Below are 11,065 nucleotides of genomic sequence, written 5' to 3'. Positions count from 1 at the left end.
CTCAGCCATTATTTTCGCGTGGAAACAATGGAAAAACTTAATTCATCATACAATTTAGTTTCCGCTGAACATGCATTAGCAAACTATTTAAAGTAACGCTGACTTACAATGCCTATAGGCTTTGAGATCAACAATTTCAACTAAGCAGCCATTTATTTCTTTCGACACTGAACATAATAACAACACTTCAAATAGCAATTCGTTGTGTCTTCTTCGATGTCTTCTGATCAATGATGCTAGTAAGGATTATGACTAGATGCATCGAAATACTTCGGATGTATGAAGCTTGAATTCAAACCTTGAGGAAATTAAATTTCAACCAAGTCGATTGAAAATAGTCTAGTGCATGATTACTAGTGCTGTATAATTGCATACTCTTCGGTGGAGAAGGCAAAACTAATAACAAATCTTACAATCAACACAAAGAGTGGGACAAAATTGCATATTTCTCTTATGAAACAGGTGCTTCGAATACAATCCATGTAAAGCCTGGTTTTTACTTGCGTCATAAGCATAAGGACAAGTAAAAACAAAAGAAAATACAAGAGAATGCAGCTTGTCACAAGCTTAAAGGTGGAACAAAAGCAAATTGAAAAGAAAATCCCTTTTGGCTTTGCTTCCTCCAACCTCAGGAGAATAAGCTTTGCATTGTTTCTCGCTTCTGCTTATGCTGCTAGTAAAAACCATACTTATAAGTCAGTACCTAACAATATTTTACTCGTGGGATTAGAAGAGTGATGCAGCATTAAATTTCTCACATAGGTCTTCCTTTTTTTATCAACCCTGTGCGCATAATAAGCTGAAACTTATAATTTATTCTGAAAATTTGAATGACATATGACATGCTCAACAGCGAATGAAGTTAGCGTTAATTGGAGCGAAGTACGTATTTCAAAGTATGCAAGTACAAAGCGCTCTTTAGAGTACAATTATATCGCCGTTTTTAACGCTTTAGCTGGTGTAGCTGCAATTTTGTCATCATTTATTTGACTACCAACCGGCAATTACTTTTTCGACGAAAGAAACCGTAGCTAATTTCGTTTTGTTTGTAGCCTTTTTGCCTCAATCACAACTTGGAAATGATGGGAAAATATTTGGTGATTTTGATCGTTGTATTGAGGTATGTGTGGTTTTAATTTGCAAACAAGTGTCCAACTCGTTATCTCGACACTTTCGATACGTATAGTTTTAATCTTAATCTTTAACTTTAACGCATTTGTTATTTTCCACGTGGAAAGCAAACAACATGCTTTGTGACATTCATTATTTTCAAAAACATGGCGACATATCGAAAGAGCATTTTTAATCAGACACAAAGAAGAGTTTCTACAACCCCCACAACAGATGTCAATGAAAAAATATACATATTAACATCATAGCTTTTTTCAATTTTAACTAGGTGTTTTCGTCCGGTTTGAATTGAATCTCTGTTGAAAACAAAAATTGTGTAGGCTAGCAAACTTGTTAAGGAAATGCCGTTCAAGACTAACATGGCTTACAAAGATTTTAAGATTACATGAAACCGCATTCTTTAATGCACATTTTTTTTCAATCATTTTTGTTTGTCAATTCATTGTAGCTTTATCTTGTTTAGTCATGAAGCACAAAACTCAAAGGAAAATGAAAACGTTGGACTGTCCCATGCAACAATTAGGTATTGCAAAAACATGACCTGGATGAAGAAATATCAGAGACAGTATTGCTATAGTTACCCCAAAATGATCGATGTCATCAAAGAAGGTGTGAACACAGCTTTGAGCAAATGTAGAGATCGGTTTCGCTCAGAAAGGTGGAACTGCACTCCTTTGAACTGGGAACAAGTCTTGAGTGGTGGAGGATTGTTGAAAAAAGGTAGTATTTTACTAACTGTATTCAAAGTTTACAAATCGTCTGGCTTTATGTATTTTCAAGGCAGTAGTACGCAAACCGTCCGCAAAACTGTGTTTTTAGTCAAATCTTTTAAATAGCACACACCAAGAAGCATTTTCTTCAGGGATCTCGGACTTAGAAGTTGGTTTTTTGTTCATGTACCGAAACATACAGTGAAGGTCACGGGTCTCAAAAATGTTGCGTTATAAAACTGTATACCCTGTATTACATGAAAAAACAAGTTGAAATAATCTTTCCCTGTATTAACAACCAATCTGTTTAGCCTCGGCAGAAACGGCGTATGTCCAAGCGTTGACTGTGGCCAGCGTCATGATAACGATTGCACGTGTCTGTAGACAAAAGTCGACTAAGTATTGCGGTTGTGGCGTCCTGGGGCGAAGACAAAGCTCTGACCCGGCAATATTGGAAGGTTGTTCATACGACGTCGACTTCGGTGAATATCTCGCCAAGAGCATCATGGGACCGAATAACGGAAAGTCCCACAAGAAAAGGGCAAAGCAACATAATCAAATGGTTGGTGTCAAGGTAAGCCTGAACGTGAACAGCACGTGTGATGTCGTGCTGAAATGAAACAGCTCGATATTATATTTGAGTGTTCAGTTTTCCTCGGTTTTCCTCTGTTCATTTTATCTGAAAATGTGATATATCTATAAAAATGCGACATTCATATGATAAATATTTAAATATGAAGCCTCTTCCTATAAAGAGACAACCGCATTGCGAAAATTAAGAATGTCCGTACACCCGGACACCCAAAGCTTCCCAAGGCCCTGTGTCGTGTTTAGTTAGACTAAATAATCACACATATCGATTTGGTTCAGTTCAAATTGTCTTAATTTTACTACGGCGAAGAAAAATAAAAGCTGAATAAATCAGAGTAAGGTGCCGCATGATGTTTCAGAAATCAATATTTTTAAGCCTTCAAGTTCCATAACGTACTGACTTGCCGAAAATCTTCACAATAAAATCATTACATCTATTTTCTCGTCTATAGCTTGTGCGTAGAAGCGTGTATCGGAAATGCGAATGCGTTTCATTACTGGTGGAAAACTGCTGGCGAAAAATATGCATTTGGAGTGTTCCCTTCACACTTGAGAAGATCGAGAGGGAACTTTGGAGACTGTACGAGAATCCCACGCGAACTCGTTGGAACAGGACAAGCCACGAACTGTATCCGAAAGTGAAATCTTCCACCCGCGTAAAAAAGAAATGGCTAAAAGCTCGTAAAAGGATCAAAGGAAAACTTGTATATTTTAAGCGATCGGAAAATTTTTGCAAACCAAACAACTCCCTAGGTATTGTGGGAACGTTTGGTCGCACATGCAATAGTACCTCGCAAGGCCAAGACAATTGCGATAATTTATGCTGTGGGCGTTCTTTTGAGACTAAAGTGGGGTACACCAACGTTCCATGTAATTGTCGGTTCGTGTGGTGCTGTAAAGTCAATTGTGAGACCTGCAAAGAAGAAAGATCCATTGAAACTTGTCTTTAGTTGTTGATGCAAACGGATACACATAGTTGGAGTTGAAATAATGGCGAACACAATGTTCGTTCTATAGTTGCGTATGTTACATTTTAGTTGCAATGTTTGCTATTGTTTGAATCTCGTTTCAGAGTTTCGCACAGCTTCTCGTGTAGATTAAATTTTGTAACTTTGCGTTTTCAGTCGTGTATAACTTATGTTGTGTGTTGAATAATTGGTTTTATTTATACATTTTGAGAAACCAGTGCCACACTTAATCATGAATGAAATACAAGTTAAATACAAATACAAATTCAAAACAAGTTGGTCTAAGGCCTTCATATACGAAGTGATTGTCATAACATCATACAGCCGGTGTAGACTGGGTCGAGTAAGTGAGTTCATGACGTGAATTTAGAAACATGACGTCGCATGACAATCAACCCTTCGTGATTGCTACTTGAGCGCAAAACATATTAAATTTAGAAGAGATTCATTAAAAATTCTTCATCTCCAATGAGTACTACTGACGTAGCAAATTCGATAATTGGGGGGGGGGTCTTCATTTACGCATGTTTCGCCGTAATAAGTTTCTTTCAAATGAATTGTTTTGGACGTACTAAGACATGCATATTTGAATCTACATCCCTTTCAATTAACGCACTAAACAGTCTAAGTAACATTTTGAAAGCTTAGAACTTACAAGTCGTGGACTGAACTTGAAAATTGTTGGAGACGAATCGACTCTCTGGGAATTGTGGGCACGTTTTCGTGTGGTGCTGTAAAGTCGACTGGGAGAACTGCAAAGAACGATCCTTCGAAACTTGTCTTTAGTTGTTTATGCAAATGATACACATAGTTGGAGTTAAAATAATGATAACGTTTTGAACGATTAATACTTACAAGTCGTGGAGTGAACATGAAAAGCCTCTAAAAAATGTCATCTTGGGACATGCAAGGACGCCAGGAAAATTACCAATTGTTCATTTTACACGTGCCAGAGCAAATCATTTACCATCACGTCAGCGAAAAAATTTACGTCTTCCATCCACTGATCTGAAACCTGCTATCTTTATAATGGCTTTAAATTCCCAAAAATAACAGGAATACGTCGTCACTAGTAACCGGGTGACAACAATGTGGGTGTTTTATTGCAATGCGCTATCTAGTTTATTATACACATCTATGCTTACATCTAAAGCAGTCAAACTCTGACAGCATTGAAAATGTCAACTGATTATGCCAACCCAAAAGACAACGAAGGGTGTAGGGAATTGTCTTAGTACGTGCGTAACGAAAGGAGGACATATTTGATTAGTTCGTAAAAGGAGGAGAGGGGTGCAGTTAGCTGTCGTTTTGCACTATTTTAATGTAAATATGCTAATTTCGAGTAGCAAAGTGCATTTGTGCATGAAGTATTGTATATTATTGTACATTAGTGTCAAAGGGGAGGCAGTGTTTCAAATGTGGAAATGTCGGAAAAAAGTGGGAGTTATTATTTCAGATCATTACCATTCTTTCATGAATCTCAATTTAAACTCATCATTTACAAACCGTTGACGAAAAACCATTTGAAAATATTTCAAGCATTTTACTATTTAATCGCTTTCAACTTGAAAATACAGTAGCAATATGTTGACATGAAAATGACATTTAATGCCACATAGAAATTCTTATATCACCTCATTCCACGTAAATGTTGCACAATGTTTAATCAATGAGGTTTAACACCGACACCACCGGCTAAATCATAGACTTTCCGTGCAACAGCTAGGGCGAGACTCTCCGCTTCCTCGCGAGTTGCAGCTTCCGCATACACTCTTACGACATCTTCGGTACCCGAGGGTCGGACAAACGACCTGCCGTTTTTTACACCTGCTACTAGCTTGTCAATCTCCGGTTGTAAACCTTTTGGCAAGGTGACCTTCCTTTCAGCATCAGTCGTAACGACAACCGTACGATCGTTAACTTGAATTTTTCGCTGTCGATTCGGCAAGTCAACATAACATTGGTCCCAGTCTTTCAGACTCCAACCCTTCTTAGCTAAAATTGCTTCCACGATCAACATATCTGATATAGAATCGCCAACAGTCTCATTCACGAGTTCCATCAACGCTTTCAAATCCTCCAGTTTTACACGTATCTCCGGCAGGGTTTCCGCTCCTAGCAGTGCCTCGTTCAACTTAGCTTTGAAATCGTCGCTAAACAACACCGTACCGTGACCATTCGCTTCAAAATAAACGCCGATGTCGAAGTCGTTCGCCTTCTTGTGCAAATGCTTTACCCCAGTCTTAACACAAGCGACGGGTACAGCTAAGTGGCTGTCCAGGTAAGCAGTGGAACTACCGTTCGCATAAGCTGTCTGAACAACTCCCAAGCCTCGCTCAAGCGTTAAACGTGAACTCACTAAAATATCTTTGAAAAAACCGGCTATTAACGTGGAAATCTTGTCGCCGTCAAGTAAACGAAACGATCCAGTTTCATCCAGATAAAAATACACAATTCGATCAGCATCTCCGTCAACGGAAGCGTACTTTTCGCCAACAATCATTTCCAGGCCTTCCGGAGCCTTCTGGGAAACTTTAACAAAATCCGCACCGCAATTTTTATTTAGTTCACCGGAGGTACCGTCATTATAAACGCGCATGGGCAATGCGTTTTCCAAATACTTTCCCATCGCGGCAAACTTCAATGCACCCACGCCATTCGCACCATCAATATTGATGGATGATAGAGTCAGGGATTTCGTTAACTTTAGGAAAGCAGATGAGATTTTTTGGTAATAACCCTCTTCACTTGCCTTTCCATAGTCGGGATCGTTAGTGCAGCGCACAATGTAATGAAGTTGAGGAGTTGTCAAGATACCTACATAAATATGTTTTGAAAATTTCGTATTTAAGCAGTTTCCAGATATAATGTTTCCTAATGTGATAACCGTTTCCTTTGTCGGCAATAGTGGCATTCAGGCATTGGTTTTATAATTGGTCGATACAAACTCCTAAATCAGCAATTCAAAATTCTACAGTATTGCAAAAGAAAATATTTAAAATGCCTCATTGCTAATTTGCTTCCACGACAATACACAATAACATAAAACAAAACTGCAAGTCCGAACCGTGTAATGAATATTTTGAAAGATGTATAATTTTCAGGATACAACTTTGCTACACAGGGATTGGATGCAATTTATTGAGTTTGCAAATATTTGTCTAGTGTCGCTCGTGTTCTTTCTCCGTTAATATTACCACAAAAAAGCGAACGAGCAGTTTTTGTGCCTCTAATAGCATGGATTTGGCAGCCAGCTGCGCCAACATCAAAGAGATAGCAAGGTAGCCTTTTCGGCAGAGAAAATAGTGTAATAAATTGCAAGTGTATGATAAAGGCATGGCAATTGAGGCGTACGTGCAAAATTGTTTCGGCTATGCAATTTTCACTCACTGAAATAACAATAGATTGCAAATTTTTTCTTCATTGCTCCTCAGCAAGACGTTCGTGATATTATCACAAAATACAGACATATTTATTAATGACTGTCCGTAGTAACTAAATCATAACATTTTAAGTCGATATTTTATGCGTCAGAACAGAACAGGACAAAAAAAATTTCGATGAATTTGTACTGTGTAAGGAATAGATGGCTTGCAGTAGGTAAAAATATGGTGAATAAGCAAACTGCTTCACACTGTGATGTTGTAACTACCACTTCTGCAGCTACACTGTCCTGACTCATCAGATAGAAAAGCACATGAGACACACACTTGATAAAAAATTAAATGTCGAATGATTTCAGGCCTACATGTATAACTAAACAACTCCATCATGTTAACACACTAATCATTCATGCCAATATACCTTGGTATGTGTGACATGCTCAACAAATCTCAAAATAACATGGTCTCTACTTAACCAATAAATACAGTTAAAAATACTTGTAAAGATGTGGCATAAAATTGAGTAAATAGACTCGACTCAATATCAAACATTTACTGAACATGGTGATCGGAAAAACTTTAAGAATCATTGGCATTATGATGGCACTCATTAGCATTTTTCTGACAAAATTATTTCACTTTGAATGGCTCTTGGTTCATTCGAAAAAATGCTTGTAAGACTGAGCGACTATATGGGAATTTCTTCAGGTGGTATATACATTAAATTGGATTAAGATGATTACATGTGTAAAATCAACTTTTAACATCCTACATACCAGACAGATTCATTCTCAGGTTCAGTGGCATAAGCAAACTCAATAATAGGAGGGGGAGTTGTGTAGGGTATTCAGTAACAATACCTTGGGTACAAAAATATTTCCCCAACAAGATAATCCTGCTGGGTTGGCCACTAATGTATAATTACACAAAATTAAATATAATCACAGTAAACTTCAAAACTACCAGCTTACCATTTGAATATCAACAAAACTTTTTCAGATTAATATTAGCATACCTAAGTCTTTAAACTTCCCGCGGAAGGCCTTGGCTGCATCAAGCGCTGATTGGACAAGCTCGACGCCTGAGGGTCTGGTATCCCTGGCAAGCACGATGTTCCCATCATTGCTCCAATCTTGACAAGTAGATTTAACACGTTTGGTGAGATCACGCAAGCATTGCCCAATATCTTCACTATTGGCTAACTCCGTGGCATGATTCTCCCAAGCGGCTTCAAGCATCTCTCCCATTGGATCAATCAGTTTCACGCCGTTGTCTTGAACCGCATTGTGCGAAGCAGTCACCATGAGACCTATAGTTTGGTTCCCGCAAGCGCGAGATCTTAGGACAGCAAGTAATCCCATGCGATACATCACAGAGGGAAGAAGCTCTGCTTTGAGACGAAAGCCAGCCGTGCCATACGTATATTTGACATCCGGCTTCGGATATTTCGAAGCTTTATTCAAAACATTTTGGAACATTTCCTCATCCATATTGTCAAATGTTTTGCTTTCGTGGCATTTGCTGCACTTGCGCAGTAACAACTACTCTCAGAATTTTCCCACTCCCCCCTGTTCTAGATTTATACCATGCTCCTTTGCAAGCGTGCTTTCTCTTCCAAAGTGGCCATTTTCAAATTTCATCCAAGTTTATAAAATAGGTAATGAATCCATTATTATCTCATCAATCTTTGTGTTTCATTGGTGTTTGAACTACTAGTTTTATGTCATGCCAAATTACTCAGTCGAAGATTTTATCAAGTGATGAATTAGGCCTTTTTTTCGACAAAAAGCTCGCTAAATTCGCCGACGTCAATTTCGAAATCAATCCTTTAATTGTTATTTTTCTTTACACAGCCGCGGCATTGTTTTTTCGTGTTTATGCTTGTGGCTGGGTAACCCAACGAATAATTAGATACTCAGTACTGATCGTATTTGGACAATGCATATCATTTGGTCAATCTGATTTGATTTGTTTATATTGTGTAGTTGGAGAAATCTGTGTTAAATTGATATATATACCAATATCTGAATTTATTGCTTTGTATGCACTTTCTACTGTGAAATCAAATATAAGTTTCACCCCAGCTTACTAATGACTTTGCTGTGCAGCCGGTGCTCATGAAAGATCTAGTCCTTATTGCCCCGTTTGCATTCTATGTATAATTGTTTGATTTGTTTCTTGCTAATGTTTATATGTTTGTTTTCCTTAAATGAATTTAGTCGCAAAATAAATCAAAACTATGTCTTCTCCAAACTTGGAGATGGCCGTTGGCCTCAAGAAAGGACACAAGGTCACGAAGAATGCAACTAGTAAAGTTAAGCCGTCTAGACAAAAGGGTGTAAGTAATACTGAAAATGAAATTGTTATGTGAAAAGTTTTAGTACCATTTAGTTTTTACCTAGCTACCACTGCAACTATGAATGCATATTGACAATTCAGTTCTTTTCACTACCTCCGCATAATGATGACTAAAGGTGTAAGCAGTATGACTCATGTGGTTTCCACCAATTTTTCTTGACAGCCAAAGTAACTTATGTTCCCATTTGAAAGTAAAGAAGAGTAAACCCATAGTTTCTTTAAATGTTTTGGTAGGTTTGCAACAAACGAGTCAAACTGATCCGAGACTTGATCCGAGAAGTTACGGTTATGCTCCTTATGAAAGGCGTTGCATGGAAATGTTGCGTATTGGAAAAGATAAAAAAGCGCTGAAGTTTGTAAAGAAAAGGGTGAGTGACCAAGCCAAGGAGCTAGAAATCTTTCAAGTTTGGTTGTGCTGTGTAAATTTTTCAGTGTTTACTCACTGTAAACACAATAGATTTCTAAAGAAGTGAATAATGATTATGATCTGAAATTTACAAAGCACTACCAATTTTTGCCTGCTGGCTACCCGGCTGCTTTCAAAAGTTATCTGCTGTGGCGTTCATGCCTGTATAAAGTATTTAACTTTCTAGTAGCAAACTTTGAAGATAAACATTTTCTAAAAAAATTATTTGCAATTATTAAAAACAAGCATTTGCTGTTAAGGGTTTCATAGTTCACGAAAAGATTACAAATCACAATGTAATCTGACTGATGTCTTCATAACACAGTTGAACCTGTGCTTAGTGGCACTGTATGTAGCAGTAATCCTTGTGTGGTCACCAGGCAATATCCCAAAAATTTAATAATAGAAATACTATTGAAATTACCTTAATTAAGCAGTCGCCTCTATTACAGTCACGGCAATAAAAGCATTCCAAAAATATTTCATCAGCACATTAGCTTACTTTTATCAATTGATTTAAAGAGTTCCTCAACAAAATTCGTTGAAAAACTTCTAGCTTCATGTTTTGAATTGACCAATCATATAATGTGCAATTTTTAAACCAACTAGTCACAACAAAGCTTTGTGAATCACTTTGTAACTGAATGAATTCAGGCATCGGGTTAAATTCAGTAAAATTGTTGCTATTTTTTAAAAGGAAAGATATTCTTTGAAAATTGGGAAATTGCAACTACCAGAAGTAAAAACTTAAGGTGGAATTAAGGTCATCGGAGCTGACTGAAATGGCTAAACAAATATTATGATGATCACAAAGATTTTATTGTTGACAGCCGTCAAAATAATAGTCAGCGCTATAAATAGAATCACGATTAATTCCCAGTAAACATAGCTTCTGGTGATTGCCAATTCACAAGTTTGTCAAAAGCTTGTACATTTTAAGAAATTTCAGCATTTAAAAGTCATTTATACTGGGGGAAAATTCAATCAAATTTCTTTCAGTTACGGAGTGATTCACAAAGCCTTGACGTGATTGGTTAATTTAAAAAAACGCATGGTATGATTGGTCAATTCAAAATAGGAATAACCAAAATTTAGGAGTTTTTCAAAGAGTTTCGTTGAGGAACTCTTTAAATCTATTGATAAAAGTGAGCTAATGTGTTGATGAAATATTTTCGGAACGCGTCTATTGCCGCGACTGTAAACGGACACAGTCACCAAGGTCCTAAATTGAAGTTTTCATTATCTTGAATCTTTTTGAACAGTTTGCTGCAATAGCAATCTTCTGTGTCTAAGTCTTTGTTCCTGCTAGTAATTCTGTTTCCTTTCCTAAAACTCGCCTTTATTTAGCTCGGAACGCATCGTCGAGCCAAAAGAAAACGCGAAGAAATGCAAGGTGTAATTGCTGCTCAAAGAAAGGCCCAACATTGAAGCCATTATCAATGTGTTTATAAATAAATCTTTGAAATTCGACTTTGTGAATCCTTTGTGAATTATTTACTGTCATGTTTGAAACATCTA

General features: G+C 37.3%; 3 protein-coding genes across 3 annotated transcripts; 2 read left to right on the top strand and 1 right to left on the bottom strand.

Annotated features, from left to right (window-relative positions):
- The first annotated feature begins 915 nt into the window (after nucleotides 1-915).
- LOC124449065 (protein Wnt-2-like) lies at nucleotides 916-3,555 on the top strand. Its single transcript, XM_047000011.1, has 4 exons — nucleotides 916-1,120; nucleotides 1,595-1,851; nucleotides 2,153-2,415; nucleotides 2,885-3,555. Exons 1-4 carry the CDS (start codon nucleotides 1,080-1,082, stop codon nucleotides 3,380-3,382), a joined length of 1,059 nt encoding a protein of 352 aa, XP_046855967.1. The 5' UTR covers nucleotides 916-1,079; the 3' UTR covers nucleotides 3,383-3,555.
- A 1,377-nt stretch (nucleotides 3,556-4,932) lies between these two features.
- LOC124449025 (phosphoacetylglucosamine mutase-like) lies at nucleotides 4,933-8,294 on the bottom strand. Its single transcript, XM_046999971.1, has 2 exons — nucleotides 7,799-8,294; nucleotides 4,933-6,217 (listed from the first exon to the last, which is right to left on the bottom strand). The coding sequence occupies exons 1-2, from the start codon at nucleotides 8,271-8,273 to the stop codon at nucleotides 5,067-5,069; spliced, it is 1,626 nt and encodes a 541-aa protein (XP_046855927.1). The 5' UTR covers nucleotides 8,274-8,294; the 3' UTR covers nucleotides 4,933-5,066.
- Nucleotides 8,295-8,359: 65 nt separating this feature from the next.
- On the top strand, nucleotides 8,360-11,017 carry LOC124449161 (60S ribosomal protein L36-like). Its single transcript, XM_047000114.1, is given in 5 exon segments — nucleotides 8,360-8,440; nucleotides 9,003-9,121; nucleotides 9,376-9,421; nucleotides 9,424-9,509; nucleotides 10,895-11,017. Coding segments are annotated over 4 exon segments (312 nt in total). The 5' UTR covers nucleotides 8,360-8,440; nucleotides 9,003-9,022; the 3' UTR covers nucleotides 10,976-11,017.
- The last annotated feature ends 48 nt before the right edge of the window (nucleotides 11,018-11,065 follow it).

The sequence above is a fragment of the Xenia sp. Carnegie-2017 genome, unplaced genomic scaffold (assembly GCF_021976095.1).
Source record: "Xenia sp. Carnegie-2017 unplaced genomic scaffold, XeniaSp_v1 HiC_scaffold_13, whole genome shotgun sequence".
NCBI classification, from domain to species: Eukaryota; Metazoa; Cnidaria; class Anthozoa; order Malacalcyonacea; family Xeniidae; genus Xenia; species Xenia sp. Carnegie-2017.
The sequence above is the reverse complement of the archived record's forward strand: the minus strand, read 5'-3'. Positions and strand labels throughout refer to the sequence as shown.

Bases quoted from the DNA above. Each gene is read 5' to 3' on its own strand.
- LOC124449065 (XM_047000011.1), top strand. From the start codon at position 1,080: ATGATGGGAAAATATTTGGTGATTTTGATCGTTGTATTGAG. The intron at 1,121-1,594 runs GTATGTGTGGTT...TATCTTGTTTAG, and splicing joins ATTTTGATCGTTGTATTGAG to TCATGAAGCACAAAACTCAA. The intron at 1,852-2,152 runs GTAGTATTTTAC...CAATCTGTTTAG, and splicing joins TGGAGGATTGTTGAAAAAAG to CCTCGGCAGAAACGGCGTAT.
- LOC124449025 (XM_046999971.1), bottom strand. From the start codon at position 8,273: ATGGATGAGGAAATGTTCCAAAATGTTTTGAATAAAGCTTCGAAATAT. The intron at 6,218-7,798 runs GTATGCTAATAT...ATATTTATGTAG, and splicing joins CGGGAAGTTTAAAGACTTAG to GTATCTTGACAACTCCTCAA.